This window comes from Anabrus simplex, chromosome 9 (assembly GCF_040414725.1).
Source record: "Anabrus simplex isolate iqAnaSimp1 chromosome 9, ASM4041472v1, whole genome shotgun sequence".
Classification (NCBI taxonomy): domain Eukaryota; kingdom Metazoa; phylum Arthropoda; class Insecta; order Orthoptera; family Tettigoniidae; genus Anabrus; species Anabrus simplex.
Genome location: NC_090273.1, coordinates 101,914,907 through 101,941,037, shown reverse-complemented (window position 1 = coordinate 101,941,037; position 26,131 = coordinate 101,914,907). Strand labels below are relative to the sequence as shown.

At 40.0% G+C, this 26,131-nt stretch overlaps 1 protein-coding gene across 5 annotated transcripts in view; it reads left to right on the top strand.

Annotated features, from left to right (window-relative positions):
• Nucleotides 1–26,131, top strand: part of Dbp21E2 (putative ATP-dependent RNA helicase Dbp21E2) — a 100,749-nt gene that overhangs the window by 50,512 nt on the left and 24,106 nt on the right. For all 5 annotated transcript variants that reach the window (XM_067154049.2, XM_067154047.2, XM_067154050.2 and 2 more), the window contains exons 7-10: nt 9,238–9,388; nt 16,248–16,354; nt 16,447–16,560; nt 19,817–19,974. In XM_067154049.2, coding sequence (XP_067010150.2) covers nt 9,238–9,388; nt 16,248–16,354; nt 16,447–16,560; nt 19,817–19,974 — 530 coding nt within the window. The remainder of the gene's footprint in view (nt 1–9,237; nt 9,389–16,247; nt 16,355–16,446; nt 16,561–19,816; nt 19,975–26,131) is intronic.

Here is a 26,131-nt window from a genome sequence, read left to right as displayed (position 1 = left end):
GTCGTGACAATTTCTTCCAAGTCTTATATCCACATGTATCTGGAGCTCTTTCTGAGCATGTCATAAGAGCCATTTCAGAAAAGTGGACAGTTGACCAATTTCATGCACATGTGCTTGAGTTTTTTATTCCTTCCCGTGCTTTGTCTTCTTTGGTTCAGAAGCATTATTTTCGAGTACAGTATTTGAATGAAACATTGTCGGAATACATCCAGGACATTAAGTTCAATGCTCGGATCTTCATGCTAAACTATTCTGAGTCTCAAATGGTTGCTAGCATTATTGAGGGTCTTGCACCAAATTACCGGTCGTATCTTGCTCTGTCACCTCGACCCGCTACATTTGCTCAGTTGGAAGCTATTACTGTTTCTGCTGAAGGCATTAGGTATGCCGACCAGTTACGAGTCGCCTTAGCTCCTCCTCCTATGAGCATGTCTTCTCAGGTCACTAGTACCGTTTCTACTTCTTCCAAGCCACGTAATTCACGTGCATGTTATAGTTGTGGTTCTACGGATCACTTCCAGCGGAATTGTCCTAAGATTGGGCCCTTAGGCAATTCAAAACCTGTCATGGGTGGTCAACTTCAAAATTTCCAAAGGAACTGTCCTAAGATTGAGCCCTTAGGCAATTCAATTCCGAATGAGAATAGAGTTTCTCCCTCCACTAGTTCTTGCAGATATTGTGGGTCAAATAGACACTTCTCAAGACAGTGTCCTCGCAATTCTTCCGGCTCTGGGCGTTCTGGTAATAGTAATCCCAGATGACTAGCCGCCGATCCTGGTGCCAAAACTTATAGTGTACCTTCATGTTTCGTCTGTTATCGCTGTCAATTAGTTGATGATTTACCCGACCCTGTAGTCGATTATAAGCTTCAGTCTGACCCTAGTGTCAATTTTCCAAAATCTTGTGGTATTTCTGCTATTCCTCCATGTAAATTACCTTACATTTGCCTAGAAGTGAACAATGAACCAGTTTGTGCTCTAGTTGATTCTGGAAGTAGCCTCACCTTGATGAGTGAAAATTTGTATAACTCTGTGAAATCTGTTTGTAAGTTCCCTGATTTAACACCTGTGTCTTTAACCTGCCATACGGCTAATTCTAATTCCTTGAATTTGATTGGAAGTCTGAATCTCAAAATTAGGATACGTAATTTCACATGGAAAATGCCCGTGGTAGTGGTGAAAGATTTATCTTGTCCTTTCATTCTCGGTGCAAATTTTATTGCCAAAACTGGTATGGTTTTGGATCTTCAATATAATAAGTTCCAGTTTAAGTTTTCTATGAGGATCTTTACATTGTGTAACCGTTCTCCTATCCTTCCTTATCATGTCAGTGCTGTGTCTGAGGACACAAGTGAACCAAAAGCTTTCGACTTTGATCATTTGCCTGATGATCAGGCCAACCAGCTTAGGAATCTTTGCGATAAATTTCCTGATGTGTTCACTGACAAGTTAGGTGTGACCAATGTTTTGGAGTATAAAATTGAAGTAACTGACAATGTACCTGTTCGTTCTCCTCCGTACCGGTTGTCGCCTCCTAAGATGAAAGCCCTTAAGGCTATCATCGACCAAATGCTTGCTGATGGTGTAATACGTCCTTCTAAATCTGCGTACTCTACTCCCATATTTCTAGTCCCTAAACCACAGGGTGGTTTTCGGCCTGTAATAGACTATCGAATGTTGAATAAGCGAGTTGTGCTTCAATCTGTTCCACTTCCTGACTTGCACTCTTGTTTCTCTTGGTTTGCTAATGCCAAAATTTTTACCACTTTTGATCTGAATCAGGCGTACTATCAGATACCTCTTGCTGAGGAATCCAAGCATCTCACAGCTTTTGCTACTGACTGGAACCTCTATGAATTTGAGCGCGTGCCGTTCGGACTGGCAACGGGAGCTGCTGTTTTGACCCGGCTGCTGGATAACGTGTTGTCAGACATTAAATTCAAATTCGTTTATAATTATCTTGATGATTTGGTAATTTTTAGCGAAACTTTTGAAGAACACCTTGCTCATATTAATGAAGTCCTTGAAAGGCTACGTAAAGCAGGACTAACCCTTAAGGCTAGCAAAGTGACTTTCGCACAGCCTCAGATGTCCTTCCTAGGGCATATCGTGTCCGAGAAAGGCGTTTCGGTTGACCAATCTCGTACTGCAGCTATCCAAAATTTTCCTACTCCTAAAGATGTCAAAGCTGTCGCTAGGTTCGTTGGTATGGTCAATTTCTTCCGTAAATTTATCCCTAATTTCGCTGGAAGAGCAGCCCCATTAAATGCCTTGAGGAGAAAAGATGCTAAATTTGAGTGGGGTGATGCCCAACTTGAAGCTTTCTATGATCTGAAATCTGCTTTATGTAATGCTCCTGTGCTGGCGATGCCAGATTTTTCTAAACGTTTCATTCTCCAAACCGACGCCTCATCTACAGGTATATCTGGTGTTCTCCTTCAGGAATTTGAAGAGGGACGTCGTCCTATCTCTTATGCTTCACGTAGTCTAAATCCTGCTGAACGCAACTATTCTATATATGAGTTGGAAGCCTTAGCTGTTGTTTTCTCCTTGGAGAAATTTAGAATGTATCTTGAACATCTACCTTTTGATCTTGAAACAGACAATCAGGCATTGAGTTGGGTACTGGCCAAGCCAAGAAGAACTGGTCGCCTTGCGTGTTGGGCAGTACGCATCTCAGCTTTTCAATTTGAAGCTCGTCACATTCGTGGAACTCAAAATGTCATTGCCGACACTCTTAGTAGAATGTTCTACCCTGGCAGTTCTGATCCTCAATTAGAATCCGCTGATCCCTCTCCTGAACAAGTTTCGGCCTTTGTTAATGTGGTTTTGACCAATTCCCCTGTCCTTTTCAAAGATATTTCTAAACATCAGGAAGACGATCCTGAATTGAAGGGTATTATTGACAGGATTAAATCTGGTGAACAGGTCAAACCGTATGCCCTCAAAAATGGTGTTTTATGTTGTCCTGCTCGTGGGCGCAGAGACCTCAAAATTGTTGTACCTTCTAATCTAGTCCCTGCTCTTTTCAAATATTTCCATGAATCCCCTGTTGGCGGACACCTTGGTGTATTTAAAACCAGGGAGAAAATTCGTAAGCATTTTATTTGGAAATCCATGGATGGTGAAATTCGCACTATGGTTAAATCTTGCAAAACCTGTAACATCAGTAAACCCGCTCCTAATACCCGCCTTGGTCTGTTGTCATCTGAGCAAGCTTCTCGCCCAATGGAGAGACTATTTATCGACTACATTGGACCATTCCCGCGTTCACGGACCGGCCATCGTTTCATACTTGTGTGTGTTGATGCGTTCTCGCGTTTTACATGGCTGTTCCCTACTCGCATGGCTAATGCTAGTACTACTATTTCTTGCTTAAAACAGATCTTTGCTTCATTTGGACCCTGTCAATTTTTGGTGAGTGATAATGCTAGAGCTTTTACATCTGTGCAATTCCGTAATTTCTGTTTTGATCTATCTATCTCTCATGTGACTACCACACCTTATTATCCCAGGCCTAATTATGCTGAAAGAGTTAATCGGAACCTAAGATCTGCTCTTATTGCATACCATTCTTCTGACCACTCAAAGTGGGATTCTTCACTTAATTGGCTATCATTTGCTTTCAATACTGCTATTCATGAAAGTCACAAGCAAACTCCTGCTTCATTGATGCTAGCGTTCACCCCTAATTCTCCACTTTCTAATCTGTGGTCCATTAACGATCTCCTGCCTGATGTCGCTAATCCAGAAACGATCCGTACTGCTTGGCATCGTGCGCGTAAAAATTTGAAGGTTTATTACGCTAAAGTTCAACGTAACTATAATCACGGGCGAAGACCGCACAATCTGTCTGTGGGTGACCAGGTCTATGTAAAGACTCATCCCATTAGTAGTGCTGCGGACCATGTAATAAGCAAGTTATCCCCCAGATTTCGAGGTCCCTGCACAATTTTGAAATTTTTAACCCCTGTATCATTGTTAGTCAGTGATCCTGAAAGAAAGAGGATCAGCCGTGTGCATTTATCTCAGATAAAAATTCCCTAGTTATGAGATAATACTTTAGAAACTATTTTGTTTTGGGGTAGTGATAAGGAATTAGTTGTAAGCAAATTTTTAATTAGTGCGCACAATTTTTCGGGTTTTATAGTTTATTATTTAGTTAAGTCTCTTTAGTTGTAATGGAAAGGTCATTTATGATCACATTAGATATAATTTAGTATGTATTGTGGGGTAGAATTAAGATCTTCGTAACTAGGGATTATTGTCAAATTGTGGAATCAGGGTAAACTCCGGTAGAGTTTTTGAGTGTCTTTAAACTATTTCTTAAATTTCATCTTAAGTTATCCATAGTGCTTGCCGGAATGGGGGGGCTAAGATAGTCCCAAACCTGTGGGGGAACCTCCCAAATGAAGGTCGAGGAGACACCGGTTGGGTGCCTCCAAGCTCTTGTCCACCAGGGTGGCTTTAGCTTCATATTCCCTGTCTGCTGCGGGTAAATTTCTGTTGCAGTGGCCGGAGGGGGATACCATCCCCATTTCTGCTGTCGTGCCTAGTGGAGAGGTACATTATGTCTTGGGCCCTGCCGTTCTGCACTGCATTCCAGTGACCTGAGGCACAGATGACAATTACTGTTCTTGCCTGACAACTTGACGTCCCTAATCCAAGAGGGAACCGTCTGCATGGTGGTGACCATCATCCCATGCCAAGATTCTGAATAATTACCAGACATACTCTGACGTGGCCATTAGTGGCACGTGATATCACCTATACTTGGACATGTCAATTTACAGCGCTGTAACCAGATGTGCCAATGACGCCAGTCGTGCTAGGCTGTGCGCAGTCACCCAGTTTGAACTGTAATGTTGAGGCTGAAGACAATGGCCGCGTCGTCAGTCACATCAACAGCAAGAACTCGTGGTGCTACAGTGTAAATAAAACAGAAAAACCAAGAACTCGATTCAAAAGATGTCTCTTATTTGTGTTAAATTTTTTTTTTTCAGTGAACGTTTCATTTTTTTTTTTAAAGAAAATAATTTCAGTGTGGTGTTTTATGAACATTCTTATATGTCCTTTGTTTTCAGTGACACTTTTCCTTTGTTTTTCAGCGTTTTATTTTTAAGGTGTTTTGTTATTTTCTAAACTATGCTGTAACTGAACTGCTAAAATTGTGATCAAAATTTTTATTTTTGGAGCGGTGCTCCAAATTAAAGGGGGGGAGTATGTTGTGATTATTGGGATTTGATTATTTGGACTCGGAAGACGGCGATAAATTATGTATGTAAAGGATTTATTCTTTTGTTTGTTTTGGTTTTCCTCAGTATGTGAATTTTGGAATTGTTTAATTTGTTTGAAGTCGATATGATTTTGAAATTATTTGATTGTCATGGTAATTCTGGTGCATCCTGTACCACACGCGCCACATCGGCGTGGGAGATTTCCGGTTTCGTAAAGTTGCACAAATTTCGTAATTTTTCTAGAGGCTTCCTAAATGTTCCTTGTCAGCACTATTTTTTCTGCGCTCCTATTGGAGAAAATAAAAGGAAATGTGATTGGTAGGTGAAGGAAATCATCGTACGCTCATTGGCCGTGGTAATATTTCATAATTTCCGGGGAGAAGCGTTGTCGCTGGAGCCTTGCTCTGCGAGGGCGTCTTTTCTGTTTGACCACTGAAGGGAACGGTCACCTTCCAAGGTACGGGTCTTCTTGGCCCCGCCATCCGGTAAGCACTGATTAATATTTTTTAACTTTTCTGGTATTCTGTTTCAAATGTAGTGTTTCATTTTATTTATCTTGCCGGAGCGTACCCGTGTTTCCTTCTGCTTCCAAATGTTATAATTATGACTTAGCCGTTTCGGTAAGTCGCTTCACTTTGTTAAGAGATAGTTCCCGTTTGTTGTTTTGTAAATTAATTGTTATACGCCTTTCGAAGTAATCCTTATCAGTAATATTTTTCTCGGGACTATCTCATTCATTCCGCTTCATCGTGGATTATTCATCTTTAGGTCGGGTACCCTTTCTCAGAAGTGTTTTTGAGGGGGGCTACCCACCGAAGATGCTCTGCTCCATGATTACACGTAAATTATTTTTCCTTTTTAGATGTATCTCTTCACTTTAGTATAACGTTACCTTCCTTTATTTATTTCGAACTGTTTTGGGTTTTTAAAGGTAACGCCACGACAGTGGAACGTCATGTGTGATGTTCCGGTGTAAAATAAATTTAATTACTAAATGCTACCCTCATGTAAATTGTAATGGTTGTTGAAATTATGCCGTCATTATTTTAATTGTATCTTGGTTATTGCTTTATATATGAAATCGAATCTAACTTGTTAAGTAAAGTTTAGGATTACATTGACTTCGCTTCTTCAGTGTTACCAATACCTTCCACCGCCTGGATATGGTTCCCAGCCGTTTCCCGGTTATCCTTTCTTAATAGTCATGTTGGTTAAACTGTTTGTTTATTTCCTGTAATTAATGTGCTTGCAAATTTAATTTCGTACATGTTGACGTGCCTAGTGTACAGTACTTTTGGTGAAAGCATTACGGTAGCAAACATTTTCTCTTCATTAAACCTATTAATTGTAACCTTACCCTTTGGAGAGGTTGCAGAATGTATATCATTTTTGACTCAGTGTGTTTAACCTTTGAAAGATTTCAGGTTCCTACTTTACTTTTAATTCAACATTTTAAGTTGTATTTAAGATTGATATGTCTCTCTCTTAGATTCTATCTTGTAAAAACTGCTGAATATGATCGTATAATCGATCAAAACTAGTCCAAACAGTTTTCCTTTAATGAATTAATGAAAATCCTATCAATGCATTGATTGGGTGGAAAATAAAAACCTTTCTTAATCTATATATATATAAAATAACATGTCCTGACTGACTGATTCATCACCGCCGAGCCAAAACTACTGGACATAAATGAAATTTTGGGGATACATTTATAGTAGGGTGTAAGTGCTCACTAAGGGAGGATTTTTGGATATTCGGTCGCTAAGGGGGTGAGACAGGGGGGGGGGGGTGAATTTTTAAAATGAGGATATCTCAAAAACTTTCAAGTTTACAGGCGTAAAAATTGATATTTGGAATCTCCTTTGAAAATAAAGAAACACTTATTTTTGTGTTCTTGGTTAATCCGATGAATAGGGGGTGAACAGAAGTGACAAACGGGGTGAATTTTTAAAAAGACTATATATTATCTGCAAATTATCTCAGACACGTAACATATTACAGATTTGAAAACTGGTATTTGTTATTTCCTGTAAAAGTAAACAAGCATAAATATTTATTTCGGGAAATCCACTTAAGGGGAACTGAAAAAGGGGGTGAATTTTTTAAATTATCATATCTACAGTATATCTCATTAACTTAACATGTTGCAGATGTGAAAATTGGTATTTGGAATCTCAATTAAAAATAAGGAAACATGTATTCTTTGGTTTTTTGAAAAAAAAAAAACCTTAACGGGGCGCTGAAAGAATTGAAAAATTAGTTGAATTATTTCTATGATAATGTATGTGTATATACCAAAAAATCTAAAGATGTTACAAAAATGAAAACTAGTATTTGGGATCTCCTTTAAAAATAAATAAACACTCCTTTGTGGGGGGGAATCAACTTGGGAGGGGGATGAAAACGGAGATGAATTCCTTTTACGAGGATACATATATCTCAAAAACTGAAGATATTACAGTCATGATAATTAGTATTTGGAAGCTCTTTTAAAGAAATGGGTACTGTTTGTTTTTAGAAAATTCACTTGAGTGTCGAATGTGAAAGGAAGTAAAAAAATTTAATTCTTTTTCTTTTTCTCAAAACTGAAAGTTACAGACGTGGAAATTGGTATTTGGAATCTCCTTTAAAAATAAAGAAACAAGCCTTTCTTGGGTGGGAGGAAACCAACTTAACGGGCGGAGGTGGAGTGAAAAAGGAGTTGAATTCTTTTCATGAGGATACTTACATCTCAAAAACTGAAGATGTTACAGACATGAAAATTTGTGTTTGGAATTTTCCTTCAAAATAAAGAAACACGTAATCTTTTGTGTGTGGAAAATCCACTTAAGGGATGAATTAATTGAAAAACTAGTTCAATTTTTTGTATGAGAATACTTATATCTCAAAAACTAAAGATGTTACAATCGTGAAAATTAGTATTATGAATCTCCTTTAAAAACAAACACGCATTTTAGAGGGAAATCAACTTGGGGTGGTGGCGGTGAAAAAGGTGTTTATTTCCTTTTTATGAGGATACATGTACTGGTATCTCAAAACTGAAGATGTTACAGTCGTGATAATTGGCTCCTTTATAAATAAACAATTATTTTTGGTTTTCGGGAAATTCACTTAAGGGGGGAGGGTGAAAGGAGAAACTTAGATCTCAAAAACTTAAGGACACATGAAAATTTGTATTTGGGATCTCCTTTAAAAATAAAGAACCACGCACTTAACGGGCTGGGGTGAAAAAAGGGTTGAATTATTTTTAAGAGGATACTTATATCTCAAAAATTGAAGATGTTACAGGCATGAACATTTGTATTTGGAATCTTCTTTCAAAGTCAAAAAACACGTGTTCTTTTGTCTTTGGAAAATCCACTTAAGGGGGGTGAAAGAATTGAAAAATTTGTTGAATTCTTTGTATGAGGACGTGAGAACTGGTATTTGGAATCTTCTTTAAAAAGAAAGAAACACACACGAAATCCACGCGAGCGAAGCCGCGGGTAATTGCTAGTAAGAAATAAAGTATGTCCAACTGTGTTTAATTTTTTTTAGATATTTAAATCTACCTCAGTTTCAATACAAGATATATGGATTCTGTACTTATGATATGTAATAAAAACCGTGGGATATTTTTCTGAAAATGACTTTGAGTGAAGTTGAACCTTAAGTTACTGAATTTGAGTAATTTGTGGTAAAAAATGCATCTCAGACTTATCATAATGAAATATATCAGCCTCAGAATGGAAGGGAAAAGTCCGAGGAAACAGTGGATAGAGACAGTGAAATTGGAGGAGGAGGAGGAAAAGGGATCCACATAGGAAGATGTCCAAGAACAAACATGTATGAAAACAGGAAATAGTGGTGAGTGAGCACTTGTATACCACACGCAGGAAACGGGAGTCGGAGAATGATGATGAACTAGCAAACTATATTAACTTATGCGTATGTAGTTAATTTCTTATCTTAAATATGTCAGGTTTGTCTTGTTGATTTGTCTTATTTGTATATTTCAGACTGTAGCAAGCTCTTTCTCAAAAGAGTTACCATTTAACACTCAGTTTCTCACTGGTGGTCATACAAAAAGGAAAATATTAAATCCGACTTTTGATGATGTTGATCTCCTGATTGGAACACTCGGTGCACTTAGCAAATTGACAACAACTGGTAAGTAGGCCATAAAATTTTGCAGCTTCTATATATGAATTGAAATTAATTGAAGGATAGTGAATCATATTTTGTATAGTTAAAATATGCTTTTACCTCATATAATAAGAATTTTTTTCACTGCTAGGATTGCTAGACTCTAAATCCAGTAACTCAGTTCTGCTCTAATACAACATAGCATCATCATCATCATCATCATCATCTAGGATTTTGGAATGCCAAGATTATTTTTTCGCTCTGTTCTCTTTGTCTTCTTCCTCTTAGCATTTATCTCGCTTAATTGCAGGGTCTGCTGCCCTTCTCGCAACTGAAGAACCATTTCTCTGTAGATTTTTTTTCGCCCTGTTTTCTTTGTAATTGATCTGAATCACTTAAAATCCATAGTAGAACATACTACATAATACTGAGCTTGTACTTTTAACGGTTTCGTCGGCAGATGCTGTGTTCGTATGATCACGCTAGGCAGACGTGTTAGCATTTTAGTCTGTATAGCACTTCTTTAATATTTATAGAGTTTACTTATTGGTAGAGCCTCCGTAACTCAAGCGACAGGTTTTTCTTCGGGTACAGGGGTTTTCCCTGTAATCTTTCATTCCAGCAACACACTCCAATATCATTTCATTTCATCTGTCAGTTATTAATCATTGCCCCAGAGGAGTGCGACAGGCTTCGGTAGCCGGCACATTTGCTATTCTCACTGCTAGATGGGGCTTTATTCCATTCCTGGCCCGGTCGAATGACTGGAAACAGGCCGTGTTGATAAATTAGAAGAAAACACACTAAAACAAATTGAAGATGATAATTTATGAAAAATATACACTAGGGACACTAATTCATCCTCCTTCTTCTCCTTTCTCCTTATCTAGCTGCTGTCTAGTTGCGGCATTTATGGTATTTCTTCACCTTCCTCTCTCCTTCCACCATTCCTCTTCCGTCATTTTGCCCCAATTCAGGTTTCTTCTTCTTTCACCCTTCTTTATTGAATCAATCCACCTTGTTTTAGGTCTCCCTCTCACTCTCTTTCCCTCAAATTTCATCTCCATCAGTTTTGGTATTCTTTTTTCCTCTCTCCTCTTTACATGTCCAAACCATCTCCTTTCTCACATCTTAGAGTCTCAATCTGTCTTTCCTGTCAAACTTCTTAGGTATTTAATTTCACTGCCTTGAATTCTACTCCCCTCCCTACTTGTCAATTGTCCAGATCTCAGCCAAGCATAACACACTTATCTCTTTACATTTCCGTGGTACTTATTCCAGACAAGGTTTCTTTCATTCTGGTACAATGCATTGCCCTGTTTCACCCTCTTGCTAATCTCCATATCTAGCCTTGTATTCTGCATTAATTCACTCCCCAGGTATTTGAAACTATTAACAATTTCAAGGCTTTGGCCACCAATTTTTACAGTCCCTTCTCTTTGTCTTTCTTCTCTTGATATCTCTATGGTCATGTTTTTCTCTGCACTGAGTTCCATACTGTACTTTTCAGTTTTCTTGTTCAGTGCATCGAGTTGGTCTTTTACTTTGCTGTCCATTCCCCAGACCACAATATTGTCTGCAAATAATAATAATAATAATAATAATAACAACAACTTCATCTCCCTATTCTCATATGCTTCCTTTGTTTCTCTTACAATTCATCCATAACTATTAAAAACGAAAGAGGTGACAGCTCAATCTCCTGTCTTAGTCCAGTTTCATTTCTAAACTATTCCATCTTTCCAGCCAGAGTCTGTACACTGCTGATGCAGTTGTTGTACATTGCTTCTGTAATTTCTACGCTTTGAGTACCCAGTCTCTTTTTAATCATGGTTTCCCAAACTTTCTCCCTGGGAACACTATTGTATGCCTTTGTTTGAGCTATGAATGCCATGAGTCATGACCAGATCCTTCCCATATTCCCAGTTCTTTTCCATTAATTGCCTCATGCTGAAGATTGGATCCACTGTAGATCTCCCACTCCTAAAGCCACTCTCTTCCTCTTGCAACTCCCCTTCTACCTTTCTTATTATTCTCTCTTATATCCTTTCCAGTATTTTTGCTACTTGTGATAAGAATGTGATTCCTGTATAGTAATCACACACTTTTTTGTCCCCCTTCTTAAAGACTGGTTTTGTTATTTCCTTTCTCCAGTCTTCTGGCATACATTTCTGTTTCCATATGCACTTTGTAGTCATTGTAGTCCAACAGGCCAAGCAGCCTTTATCATTTCCACACTAATTCATCCCTCCCTGGTGCATTCCTCATTTTCATTTTATGGACTGCTAATTCCACCTCTAACATTGTTGTATCATCTTATACTGTTGAGTCATCCCCCCGTATTACTACCATCTCCTCTGCACAATTTCTCACATTCAGCAGTTTATCAAAATACTCCTTCCATCTTCTCTTTTATTTCTTCTGGATGTGTTATCAACTCTCCACCTTCCTTTTTCATCAGCTTTGTATAAACTCTTTCTTTCCTATTGCTTCGTATAATTCCATACAACATTTTTTTACTGCCAGCTCCATCCATTTCCATCTTTTGTGTACATTCTTCCAACTTTCCTTCTCTTACCAGTTCCTTACATTTCCTTTTATTATTATTCTTTTGCTTTCTTTATATCTTTATTGCATTCTTACCATGCTTTCTTCTTTTCTTTCACTGCTTCTCTCACTTTCTCATTCAACCCTGGACTAAAGACACTAATTATACTATATAATTAATACACTAAATGTCACAAGATTTTTTTACATACTGATTGTTGTAATCTGTTACACACTTTTAAGTGATCTAATTCACAGAAATGACTTGATAGAAATAATTATTCAAGAATTGTTTACCTTATACAGTATGAAATAGAACAAAGCACGGAACACAAAGACCAACATTGCACACTTTATACATTCAGTGCAAACTGTGCTGGAGCATTCCTTTCCAGCACAGCATCGTCAATTGCAGGGTGCTTTGGGGTGATCAGTCTCGTCAAGGCATATAACGTCACACACTACCCTCCTGGTTGCTGCATTTTGCCATGATGGGGCAGCCTCTTTCTATTGGCATTATTTGATATTTCTGTAGATATGTTTGCACAATATGATGACTAAAATTCTAGATGTGACAAGTCACATCCAGACCACTTTAGAAGGAACCATGAATTATGAACTGGGATGTCCAGGAGCCATGTAAACAGCGACTACCCCCATTTCTTTTCATGTATACCTACTCTTTAGTTCGACACAGACTGGTCCATCCTGTTTGTTCCACCCATTCCACCACTTTAAGCTTCAAACACAGCCAGTCGCTTGACTTGTAGGTACTTTCCTTGCCCCACCTGGGATTATCATGTCACCATAGGAACTGGTTCAGTACTATGGAATATTGATTTTATGGTGACCTTGGAGTCGTCAACCCAGCGAACAATACTTTTGCTGACCAAGTTCTTTTCCATGTTATATGTCCCTCGAGCCTGTCTCAGTTCATTTGAAGGCGTCTTAGGGAGTTCTGTTCTCAGGAACTGTCCTTGTAGCACCATATCTGCAAAATTTTAGATGAGCCAAAAGTGCCATTCTGGATAAAAGATTATCAAAACAATCGAAAGGGAAAGTGTGACAATTATCATTTAGCTGATCAAGCATCAGTACCCTTCAAGTAGCACAGTTCCCAAATCGTTGCTCATGCTCAGTATTAACATGAGGATTCTTTCCTTGGTAAATATGAAAATGTATGAAATAGCCTAAGGAAGTATTCAATCACTTTATTTTATATCCAAAGCCGATGGGCTTTCCATGGATAAATTGCTTGCAGCTGTGCCTACAATAATATTCTACCACACATTCATCAAAATTTAAATCCTGTCCCTGTTAAAAGAAATATAGGACTATTTTGTTGTACAAAAGATAAGTCATAGAGGGAGACAAGCTGTCTGCTCTCACCATTCCTGTTTAATGTCTTTGCTGAGAAAATCATTAATGAATCTTTAACAAAAACCAAGCTTGGGATAAAAATAGGAAAGAGAATAATGCAGACCGTCAAATTTGCCAATGATCAAGCTATAGTTGCAGGTAGTCCAACAACTTTATCCAAAATGTTGCTAAAGCTGAATGAGAAAGCTAAGCAATTTGGTATGAAAATGAATACTGTAAAACGAAAATCGTGATGTTTAGTAGGAACCCACGTCCATTGCACGTGATGATGAGTGGTGAGCCTGTACAACAAGTAGCACAGTTCAAATACCTTGGCCAGATCGTATCAGAAAACCTTCAGTGTCACAATGAAATAAAAACACGAATAGCAATAGTAAAGCAAGCCATCAGAGATGAACAGTCCCTCCTGTGTCAGAAAACAACGTCCCTCATCTTAGGTAAAAGAATAATGAAATCTTATGCTTGATCTGTTGAGCTGTATTGTGCCGAGACCTGGATGTCAACGAAGAGTGATATTATGTTGTTGGCGTCGGCTACAACAAATAAGTTGGACGGAGAAGAAGACTGGCACTGAGGTATTGAACATTGTCCAAGTAAAAAGACAGCTGTTGTCAGATTAGGAAGAGACAACTTTCTTGGATGGGACATAGGCTTCGACATAGGAATGTGTTGATGGAAATTTTGGAAGGTAAATCACCAGGGAAATGTCCTCGTGGAAGACCAAGAAAGACATTCATGATGACATTTCTTGGAACTCAGGACGCAGGAGCTATACAGACACAAAACGCACCGCATAGGATCGACTGAGTTGGAGAAGACTCATCACAGGGCCAAACCAGTCATTAGACTGAATTACTCAAAGAAGAAGAAGAAGCAGAATAAATGATCTTAAATTAACCAACTTTTTATGTTTTCAATAAAAATTCCTGTATTAAAGTAATCGTAACAGATAGCATAACCGCTGGCGTAGCGGGGGGAGAGGTGATACTCCCACGTGGCACATCCCAGGTGGCGGATAGGGAGGTCATAACCGGCTTGCCGGCGGACTTGAACAAAATAAAATAGCTCTCGCAGACCAAACACACAACCCCTGTGGGTGGGGGATGCAGACGAAGAATACGCCCATGATATCCCATGCCTGTCGTACGAAGCGACTAAAAGGGCCAGCCAAGGGATGATCGAATTAGAACCATGAGACTACTTGTAATTAGTACCACACGCTTACACGTAGTACCACCATATTAAGTACAGTAGGTTTGTCATTAGTAGCGACGGTGTGTGAATCAGGGTGGGTGTTCCAGTACCTGTGATTAGTACCACTATATGAGCGACACCATGGGTCTGCCTTGCCTCCCATGGGAACACCATGGGATAGTATGAGTCCCTGTGATTAGTACACCTATGTGAGGAACACCATAGGTTTGCGTTGCCTGTAAATGGTGCCGCAGTGTGAGAAACACCATAGTTCTGCGTTACATGTGCGCGTAACATTACCTGTGAGTAGTACCATAATGTGTGGAATACCGCGAGTGTACGCTACTTTTGATTAGTACCACAACATGACAAATACCATGGTCTACTTTCCTAGCGATAAGTACCATTATGAGGGGCCGATGACCTGGATTTTGGACTCGTTTAGACTACATGCACTGGGTGAGTTGGCCGTGCGGTTAGGGGCGCGCAGCTGTGAGCTCGCATCCGGGAGATAGTGGGTTCGAACCCCACTGTCGGCAGCCCTGAAAATGGTTTTCCGTGGTTTCCCATTTTCATGCCAGGCAAATGCCGGGGCTGTATCTTAATTAAGGCCATGGCCACTTCCTTCCCATTCCTAGGCCTTTCCTGTCCTATCGTCGCCATAAGACCTACCTGTGTAGGTGCGACGTAAAGCAAATAGCAAAAAAAAAAAAAGTAGACTACATGCATCATCGATTCAGTATTGTGCTTTAGAAGCAGTCCCTTGATCAGTAATACTATTGTTTAACGCTAGTTTCTGGGAATGTGGGGCATTGTGGGTCGGATCCACTGATTGTATTAAATTCATATCCATCCATTTATTCGTTGTCATCAACGTTTCGAATTCTGGTCAGTGGATGAATTTTTTACTTTTTGTTGTTACATTTTGTTCTCATTTCGTACCATTAGGGGCCGATGACCTAGATGTTAGGCCCCTTTAAAAACAAGCATCATCATCATCATCATTAGATAGCATAACCTCCAGCATCTTACATACATGAATATATGTCCCGAGTGAATAGCTAACACAAGCGCATTGCAGTGTTTTAGGTACCAATAGGAGTAATATTTGCAATTACATGTTCACACTGCATCGTAATGTGCTCACACATAGTTTCCACTAGTTTCCTTAACTGGTCTTCATAGTCAGCAATCAATTCCAGGGCTATACAAAGCACTGCTAGCGATCTAAAGAAAAGAGCGAAGGCCATGATAATATGGACACACTAGGTGTTAAAACGTTTTAAGATATCTCAGTCTCTCTGTGCCAGTACATTCTTTGGAATCTATAACTGAGATTGTTCATTCTGTCGAAAACCAATTCAGGATAAAATAAATTTAGAAAATACCTAGAAAAGAAAACAGAAATAACAGTTCATACGTGAAAACGATACCATTAAATCTTTTTCAGTTAAAACCTCTTATTTAATGTGTTTTTTTTTTGTTTTTTTTCAGTATTTTCTAAATTTATTTTATCCTGAATTGGTTTTTGACAGACTGAAGAACCTCACAGTTAGATTAAGTGAGTTGAAACAGAAGAGAAACGGCTTTCACAGAAACAAATTCTTTGTTATCGTTAAAGTTTTCTACTTGAGCATTTACGTAATATGTCATCAGTATCCACTTCCAGAATCTTTTAGTACTGAGGTGTAAAATACAAGAGTATAGTGTTAAATATGTTGGATGTCCATGCTTTGGAGTAACTTGACTCACTGTGTTGTAGGTGTGTACAGGATGAATCAGGTGCGGCATGTTATCCTAGATGAAGCTGACACACTTTTGGATGATAGTTTCAGTGAACATCTTCAACATTTTCTTCGTCGTTTTCTTGTAAGTACTATACCATACTGAATTTCATTTTCCATGCACTTGTATTAATATTTTTAATTTTTAACTGTTATTCTGTGTTCTTTAAATTTCAGTTTCAGTTTAATACATCTCCAGAAGGAACTGATGTGTATGAAGGTGTTCAGCTGACATTAGCAAGTGCCACCATGCCCACCAGTTTACCTGATGCTTTGGGTGATATTATAGCGGTTAGTTGATTACATGTGTTTTATTTTCAAATACTGTCAACTCCTAATATTGTTCCTCTCCATACACCATCCCCCCTAGTTGTTGTTGTTGTTGTTGTTGTTTTATTTAGCATATGGCATTATAAACATTATCAGCATACATCATCATTATCATCATCATCGTTGACCATCTCCACTTGCCCGGGTGTCCATGAACCACTGTTCTCTCATAATCTTCTCCTCTCTCCTTGACATCTTTCTTCATCAGATCAGTCCATTTTCCTCTGGGTCTGCTCACTGGTCTTTTTCCTTTTACTTCTCTTTCATATTCTCTTCTTGCAGTCCTGCTTGCACTCTTCCTTCTTACATGGCCTAAAAACTTTAGTCTTGCTTTCTGTATCCTCTTTAGTAGGGAGTCTCCTATTCCCATCTCCTCTCTGACTTTTTCATTCCTGAACTTGTCCTTCCTGGTCTACTGTATCATTGTGCGTAGGAACTTCATTTCTGCAGCTTGGAGTTTTGAGTTGTCTTGTCTTGTCCCGTTAACGTGGTAGTTTCCAAGCTATACGTGAAGGTGGGTGTACAATATGATTTATATAATGTCATCTTAGCTTATAAATTGTAGAGCCTGTGCTTGTGCGGTTATGGTCGCGTAGCTGTGAGCTTGCATTCGGGAGACAGTGGATTCAAACCCCCCTGTCGGCAGCCCTGAAGGTGGTTTTCCATGGTTTCCCATTTTCACACCAAATGCTGGGGTTGTACGTTAATCAAGGTCACAGTTGATTCTTTCCCACTCCTAGCTGTTTCCTGTCCCAACGTCGCCGTAAGATCTTTCTGTGCTGGTGTGGCGTAAAGAAAATTGTTTTTTAAAAAAAAATCTTAATCCTGTATCCACAAATATTGATATTAGTGCAGTATTGTAAACATTGGTCTGGACACTGAGTCATGGTTGTCAAAGTCCCTCTCAATGAGACAACAAAAGGCTTCACTAGACTTCTGAGATGATACAGTACTTCAGCATCTGTGTTATCATTTGTCTATAGTAGGATGCCAAAGTGCAGAAAGTGTTCACTATTGTTCAGGGTCTTGCCAGTGACCATCTGAAAAGTTCAACTTTTATATCAACACAAAACAAGATTACCTTGTTCACCATTTCATCTGACTACCTAAATCATTGCAATCAACTGCTTCATTTGATCTCTGCCAAATGAATTTCTCAAATTGTTTTCACATTCATGTTATATAACCTGGAAGATCATATTTCTATAGATCATACTAAACATCATCTTTAGTTCTCTCCTGTCTCCATCTAGCTCTTCCTTATTATCAAGAACATTATCATTATTAGTATCAGAACCAGCATAAGTCTACAATAACTAGGGCCCTCTTCCATAACAGTTATAATTTTACGGGTAACAGGAAATTGTCAGACAGGTTTACATATTTACATATTTTGTAGATTATTATGACAATTTTACAAATGTGTGTTTTATAAACCTTTTGAGCTGACAGGTAAGAAGCTGAAAAAATTGTCTGTTATGAAACAGACATATATCTGATATGTCATTATTTGTTGACATATTTACAAATTTGTAGAACTGTCCTTGCAAACGTGACCGTTTCTCCTTTATATGTAGCATGTAATGTGTATATAACTTGGGAGTTTATTGTTGTGAATGTTTTGTTATTTAAATTCTCTTGCAGATAATGAACTCTAGTTACAGTAGTAGCAGCAGTAGTGAGTGTAATGAAGAAATTGAAATGAGACCACGCCAGGGTTTTTAGGTAACAGATTGTAACCTAACTTTCAATTTCAGTGACTTTGTATTCAAAGAGAAATATTGTATTAGCAAAACATCAACTGAATACATTATACATTTGCAGTCACAAACATGAAGAAAGTATTCACTCACATCTCTAGAGCGAATTCTGCGTGCACTGCATTGCCTGTTTAATACCATAATCTTATCAAAATGACTTGCCATTTTGCCTGAGTGAGTAGGAAAATAATTAAGGTTATATTTACTGTTTATTTTTTATGTATAAATAGTCGATCATTGTGCATCGTATTCAATTATTGATATCGCTTTCCAGAGCCATCTAATGCAGTAAATACAGTACAGTAAACTTCAGGTTTGACTTTAAATTGTAGCAGTTATGAAACAAATTCCTTGACTTTGACAAGTTACAGTATTTTGCCTGTCACGTAAGGGAAACTTGTAACATTTATGAAACAGAAAATTGTCATGGCATATTGTCAAATTTGTCAGATCTGATATAATTGTTGAATTTGTTGCACCTGTCAAGTTTAATGAAACAGGGCCCCGACATATATTCACCAAAAACCTTCATTTTCTTCAAAATCAATGTTGAGCTCTCCTGCTTTGCCTTACTCTTTTTGATATGGTCCACTTCAGATTCACAATCTGCACAGAAAAGTTTCAATGTCATTCATCATTTTTATTTTATAGCATCGTATTCCCCCTCTAAATATATCAGCCAGTGATTTTTGCGTAGGAATTTTTATTCTGTTATAGCCAACAAAGGATGTTTTTAACTGCAGTACACTCATTGTATGTAATACATTCTAATTTCTGTTGTTGTGGCAGGTTACCCAGAGTTCATAAAATGTTTTACTGAGGATTAAATTTGTGAAACTACTGGGCCTATTTATAGTTATTTACAAGTTCACTCGCATTTTTGATTTTCGTCACTCACTCTGCTGATCACACAGCACAACTGCACATTGAACTCTGCTCTCTGACATGCAATCTTATTCCAGAACAGTTCACTTCACAGCTTTCTGCTCGCCTGATAATCAGAGACAGTCTTGATTCACTACATTACTGGCTGACACAAGGACCCACGACCGTGTTGTAACTCACTTGTGATTGATGCAAGATTGATTGTCATTTGCTGACTCTGTTCTTTATATAGGCCTGTAGGTGATTCTCTTACCTTCTTCAAAGGGGCATCAACAATATTGATGGTGGTATTGTTTTGGTTGCTGCTGCGCCGTCATTGTCACCTCTCGTCAGCATTGTAGACTTCTGCCGACCTCCTGCACTCCCAACTTTCATTATCACAGTATGGTTGAAGAAGAAACAAGAAATTGAAGCCGTTAGCATTATTAACATCATCAAACAAAGTACTGTATAATTTTGCCACATAAAAGTGACAGGAACTCATACCTGACTTCCATTTCCATGAATCTCATGTATTACAGGAAATTTCCATGTCATAGTAACAATTATTATATTTTCTTATTATGGTCCAGCCAGAATCATTGAAGAAGGTGACAAGTGGTCATCTACACCATGTTCTTCCTCACGTGCCCCAGAAATTTGTTCGCCTGGGTCGTTCACAAAAACCAGCTGAACTGCTTAAATTAGTGAAAGCAGATGTGAACAGAAAGGCACCAGTTATTATTTTCAGGTAAGATTTTTGTTAGTTTTGTTTTATATCTTGGATGAACTCCTTAAACACGTTTTAGGGTTCCCTCCATTTTCTCTGTGATACATTACAGGTTGTTAAACCTTTTGCCATTCTGTAAGCCTCTGATGACCAAACTAAGTACTTCAAAGTTCCTTTAGGTGTCACTACCACTGCAACTTCTGCTATACCCTTCACCCCAGTAAGTCATTTTTGACTAATTCAGAATATACACTGACTGACAGAGCAAATGCAACACCAAGAAGGAGTGGTCAGAACTTTATGCCAATTGCAGGGTAGACTGACGTCACTGAGGTATGCTCATGATGTGAAATGCGCCGCTGTGCTGCGCACATAGCGAACGATAAATGGGACACGGCGTTGGCGAATGGCCCACTTCGTACCGTGATTTCTCAGCCGACAGTCATTGTAGAACGTGTTGTCGTGTGCCACAGGACACGTGTATAGCTAAGAATGCCAGGCCGCCGTCAATGGAGGCATTTCCAGCAGACAGACGACTTTACGAGGGGTATGGTGATCGGGCTGAGAAGGGCAGGTTGGTCGCTTCGTCAAATCGCAGCCGATACCCATAGGGATGTGTCTACGGTGCAGCGCCTGTGGCGAAGATGGTTGGCGCAGGGACATGTGGCACGTGCGAGGGGTCCAGGCGCAGCCCGAGTGACGTCAGCACGCGAGGATCGGCGCATCCGCCGCCAAGCGGTGGCAGCCCCGCACGCCACATCAACCGCCATTCTTCAGCATGTGCAAGACACCCTGGCTGTTCCAATATCGACCAGAACAATTTCCCGTCGATTGGTTGAAGGAGGCCTGCACTCCCGTCGTCCGCTCAGAAGACTACCATTGACTCCACAGCATAGACGTGCACGCCAGGCATGGTGCCGGGCTAGAGCGACTTGGATGAGGGAATGGCGGAACGTCGTGTTCTCCGATGAGTCACGCTTCTGTTCTGTCAGTGATAGTCACCGCAGACGAGTGTGGCGTCGGCGTGGAGAAAGGTCAAATCCGGCAGTAACTGTGGAGCGCCCTACCGCTAGACAACGCGGCATCATGGTTTGGGGCGCTATTGCGTATGATTCCACGTCACCTCTAGTGTGTATTCAAGGCACGTTAAATGCCCACCGCTACGTGCAGCATGTGCTGCGGCCGGTGGCACTCCCGTACCTTCAGGGGCTGCCCAATGCTCTGTTTCAGCAGGATAATGCCCGCCCACACACTGCTCGCATCTCCCAACAGGCTCTACGAGGTGTACAGATGCTTCCGTGGCCAGCGTACTCTCCGGATCTCTCACCAATCGAACACGTGTGGGATCTCATTGGACGCCGTTTGCAAACTCTGCCCCAGCCTCGTACGGACGACCAACTGTGGCAAATGGTTGACAGAGAATGGAGAACCATCCCTCAGGACACCATCCGCACTCTTATTGATTCTGTACCTCGACGTGTTTCTGCGTGCATCGCCGCTCGCGGTGGTCCTACATCCTACTGAGTCGATGCCGTGCGCATTGTGTAACCTGCATATCGGTTTGAAATAAACATCAATTATTCGTCCGTGCCGTCTCTGTTTTTTCCCCAACTTTCATCCCTTTCGAACCACTCCTTCTTGGTGTTGCATTTGCTCTGTCAGTCAGTGTATTATCAGATATGTCCCTGTTTTATGTAAACTGCTGTTAGTGTACTAGCTCCTTCTATGGATCAGTGGTGGAGTGTCAGCCTCTGGATCCCCCTAATTATGGGTTCAAACCTTGCAGAAGTAGTAAGATCTTTTTAATGGTGGGGAAGAAGGTCCATTTTGCACTCCATGCTATAGAATAATGGCATTGAAAAGATCTCTGGTGAGACATTTAGTGTTTACCTATAAAATTAATGTAATTAAATGTCGTTAATTATTAATTATAGGTTGCTCAATATAATTTTGGTTTTTGTACCATATGGTAAGAGCTAAAAGGAACTTTGGAATTAAAATGCAAGCAGCTTAAATCACGTCAAATCCAAAAGTGTGTTTGCAGGAGTTGAGACTATAGTTTTTTATTATTATTATTATTATTATTATTATTATTATTATTATTATTATTATGTAAAATTAATGTAAAACTCCAGTAATTAATAGCCGGCTCCATGGTGTAAGGGTAGCGTGCCTGCCTTTTACCCAGAGGCCCCAGGTTCAATTCCCAGCCAGGTCAGGAATTTTTACCTGCATCTGAGGGCTGGTTCGAGGTCCACTCTGCCTACGTGATCACAATTGAGGAGTAATCTGACGGTGAGATGGCGGCCCCGGTGTAGAGAGCCAAAAATAACGGCCGAGAGGATCCGTCGTGCTGACCACACGACACGTTGTAATCTGCAGGCCTTCGGGCTGAGCAGCGGTTGCTTGGTAGGCCATGGCCCCTCGGGGCTGTTGCGCCGTGGAGTTTGGGTTTCCAGTAATTAATTCAGAATCTGTAATCAGATTTACTCTTTTTCTATATGAATTACTTTTAATATAATAGCTATCTTCAACTTTAGACTTCATTCTAGGTAGTTTTTCAGGTCGCCCATGGGCGTCATCTTGAAAGACCAGCACCAGGCCTCTCCAGAACCACACACTATTAATATCATAGTTGGGATCATTTACTGGCAAGGTTGTCGTGGTTACTGGTTGAGATTTAGATAATCGTATACTACGTGGTCGAGAATCCTGCTACGATAATGAAGTAGACCATACAGTCAGCGACTCAACTCCGAGTGTTGAGCGACGGTAAATAACTCGACTCCCTGTGGGGACCAACGGCTTCGGGCGGATGAGTCTCTCTAGGTGGCGTGATGGTCCCCAGGGTGGAGGAAATGCCACCTGAGCCCATAAAACAGCGTCTGTTCTCCATGTTAGGAGCAGCTGCCTCCTGTTGCTGGACAGCAACAGTGTAGGTGAATGTCTAAGGTGGATGAACACCCAAGTGTCAACGGCAAGGACATTATGACTGCGCAGGAGAGGGCAGTGGTAAACCACTCGTGTATTATTAACAAGAAAATTCTATGGGAAGTCTCTCAGTTGTTTCAAGTATGGTACACAATGGTAAGACCCCCAGGCCATTAAGTACCGAATATGCTGCTGGGGAAGGGCAACGGTCCCTTACAAGTAATCTCGGTTTGAATTACGTGAATGGGGTAAATCCTTCTGGAAGCCCACTTGCCGATGTTGTCCCTGATGAAAGGAAGGATCTGCGCTGTATGACAACCCATCATATCGCAACATGGAATGTTAGAGGAATGAGTAAAGGGAAACTTGATATTGTTAAGAATGAAATTATCAGATTGACCATTGATCTACTTGGTATTAGCGAGTTGCATTGGACAAGAAATGGCTTCTTCAAGTCAGATGACTTTACAATTTATTATTCTGGAAATGATAACAAAAGCAGAATGGTGTAGCTTTCATTGTGAACAAGAAAATTGCAGCAACTGTGGAAAGTTACACAGTAGTCAGTGACCGTATTTTAGCCATCCGTTTACGAGGGAAACCACTCAAGATCACTATTTTACAAGTCTATGCTCCAACGTCAATGGCATCAGAGGATGAAATTGAATCCTTCTATTCTATATTAGAAGAAAATCTACATCAGATGCCTAAAAATAATATATTTTATATCATGGGTGACCTCAGTGCAAAAATAGGGGCACAAAAAAGACCTCAGCATCACACTGGTGGCTTTGGTCTAGGGGAGCGTAATGATGCTGGTGACCGACTGTTCCAATTCTGCATGGAAAATCAGTTTAGAATCATGAACACTTGGTACAAACAACCTAAAAACGTCAGCTGTATACCTGGACATCCCCTGATGGTGTATGTCACAACCAGATTGATTACATTTTATGTAGCCAACGATGGAGTAGCTCCATCCATTCTGTGAAAACCTTTCCTGGTGCAGACTGTGGCTCAGATCATCAACTACTTGCAGCCAAAATTAGAGTTAAATTTTACATAATTAAGAAGCTTGCTCCTCCAAAAAAGTATGATGTCTCTAAGGTCCAAACTTAATACTCCATTGAGCTTAAGAACAAATCTGAATTGCTTGAGACTGATGACAAGCATCTTGATGAGCTGTGGCAAGAAATAGAGTCCATCATTACTTCAGCAGCACAAGAAAACGTATTGTAGAAGAAACCAGAGAAGCATCACAAATGGCTCTCTGCACATAACAAACAGATCGCAGATCAAATGAGATCAGCCAAGACTGATGGTAATAGAGATCTCGTTAGACAGCTCAATGCGGATTTTCAACAAGCTGCAAGGAAATACACTGGAGACAGCAGTGCCACCAATTAGAAGAGTACTCCAAGAAGGGTCACACCCGGAACCTTTTCATGCAGGTAAAGAAAGTTCAAACTTCTTTTAGTGCTCGTAGAGGAGCAATAAGATACAAGGATAGGAAGATCTTGACTGCACAACAAAGTATTAAGAACTGATGGCGTGAGTATACTCAACAGCTATATTCCCACAATGATAAAGCTGTTCCACCATGTAGCATTGAACCATATGAATTAGAACCAGATATCCTGCAGGAAGAAGTGGAATGAGCACTGAAACAGTTACCAGATAATTAAGTTCCTGTTTATGATTGTATCCCAGCTGAACTGCTAAAGCCTGTCCATTTGACAGCTATCACTGCTTTGTGCCAGAAGATATGGCAAACTACCACCTGGCCAAGAGGATGGAAAAGATCCTTTACCCCATTGCCTAAGAAAGGAGATATCAGTGACTGCTCTAATTATCGCACTGTAGCTTTGATTCCACACGCTAGCAAAGTTCTTCTAAAAATCATACAGAAACGTCTTGCACCCATCCTTGAAACTCAGTTACCTGATGTTCAAGCTGGTTTCCATCAAGATCGTGGCACCCCTATCATATTGCTAATCTGCGGTGGATCATAGAGAAAGCGCATGAATACCAGAAAACAGTCTACATGGGTTTTATTGACTACGGAAAAGCCTTTGACTGTGTTGAGCATGACAGACTATGGGAAGCCATGATGGACTTGGGGGTACCGTTACATCTGACTCAGTTGATACGTTCACTGTATACAGAACAAGAGGCAGCAGTTCGCTCACCATATGGTGACACTGAATCATTTAAAATTGAAAAGGGTATCCGTCAAGGCTGCATTCTTTCACAATTCCTTTTCAATCTGTGTGCAGAAATAATTATGCGGAAGTTAAAAATAGAGAAACTCGACATTGGTGTGAAGATTGGAGGAAGAATTATAAACAATTTGAGATGTGCTGATGATACAACCTTGCTGGCAGAAACAGAAGAAGATCTAAAGCTTTTAATTTCCTGCCTCAATGATAAAGTGAAAAAATGGGCCTCTATCTCAGTATTAAAAAGACCAAAGTTATGACTGTGGATGACTGTGGTACAGTTTGTCTAAAGCTAAATGGGGGAGAGATAGAGAGTGTGGGGGATTTCATCTAAAAAGACCAAAGTTATGATTGGATGACTGTGGTACAGTTTGTCTAAAGCTAAATGGGGAAGAGATAGAGAGTGTGGGGGATTTCATCTTCTTAAGAGCCAAAATCAGTCAAAGTGCAGATTGCGGTCCTATATCAAAAGACGAATTTCGCTTGGACGTATTGCTATGATGACTATGTCCCTGATCTGAAAGAGCAGAGATATAAGTTTGACTACCAAGTACAGATTAGTTAATGCGATTATATTCCCACTGTTCACGTATGGATGTGATAGCTGGATGCTGAAACAGGCAGACAAAAGGAAGATCGACGCTTTTGAGCTCTGATGTTGGCGAAGAATCTTACGGATACCATGGACTGCAAAAATCACCAATAAGGCAGTTTCAGAGCACATCAAGCCCCGTATGTCTTTGGTTGGTAAGATTTTGAAGCTGAGATTAGCATACTTTGGCCATGTTATGCGATCAGATGCATTAAAAAAAGCAAACGTGCTAGGAATGATCAGCGGTACAAGAAGACCAGGTCGCCAGAGGACTCATTGGTTAGGCACCATTTAAACCGACTCAACCCTCATCCTGGAGCAACTAAAGGAGGCAGTGTGGAATAGGACAACTTGGAGAGTGCTAATTCATAGAATCGCCGATGGTCGGAACTGAACGGATGACATCATCATCATGTGGTCGAGATGGTTGTGGTGT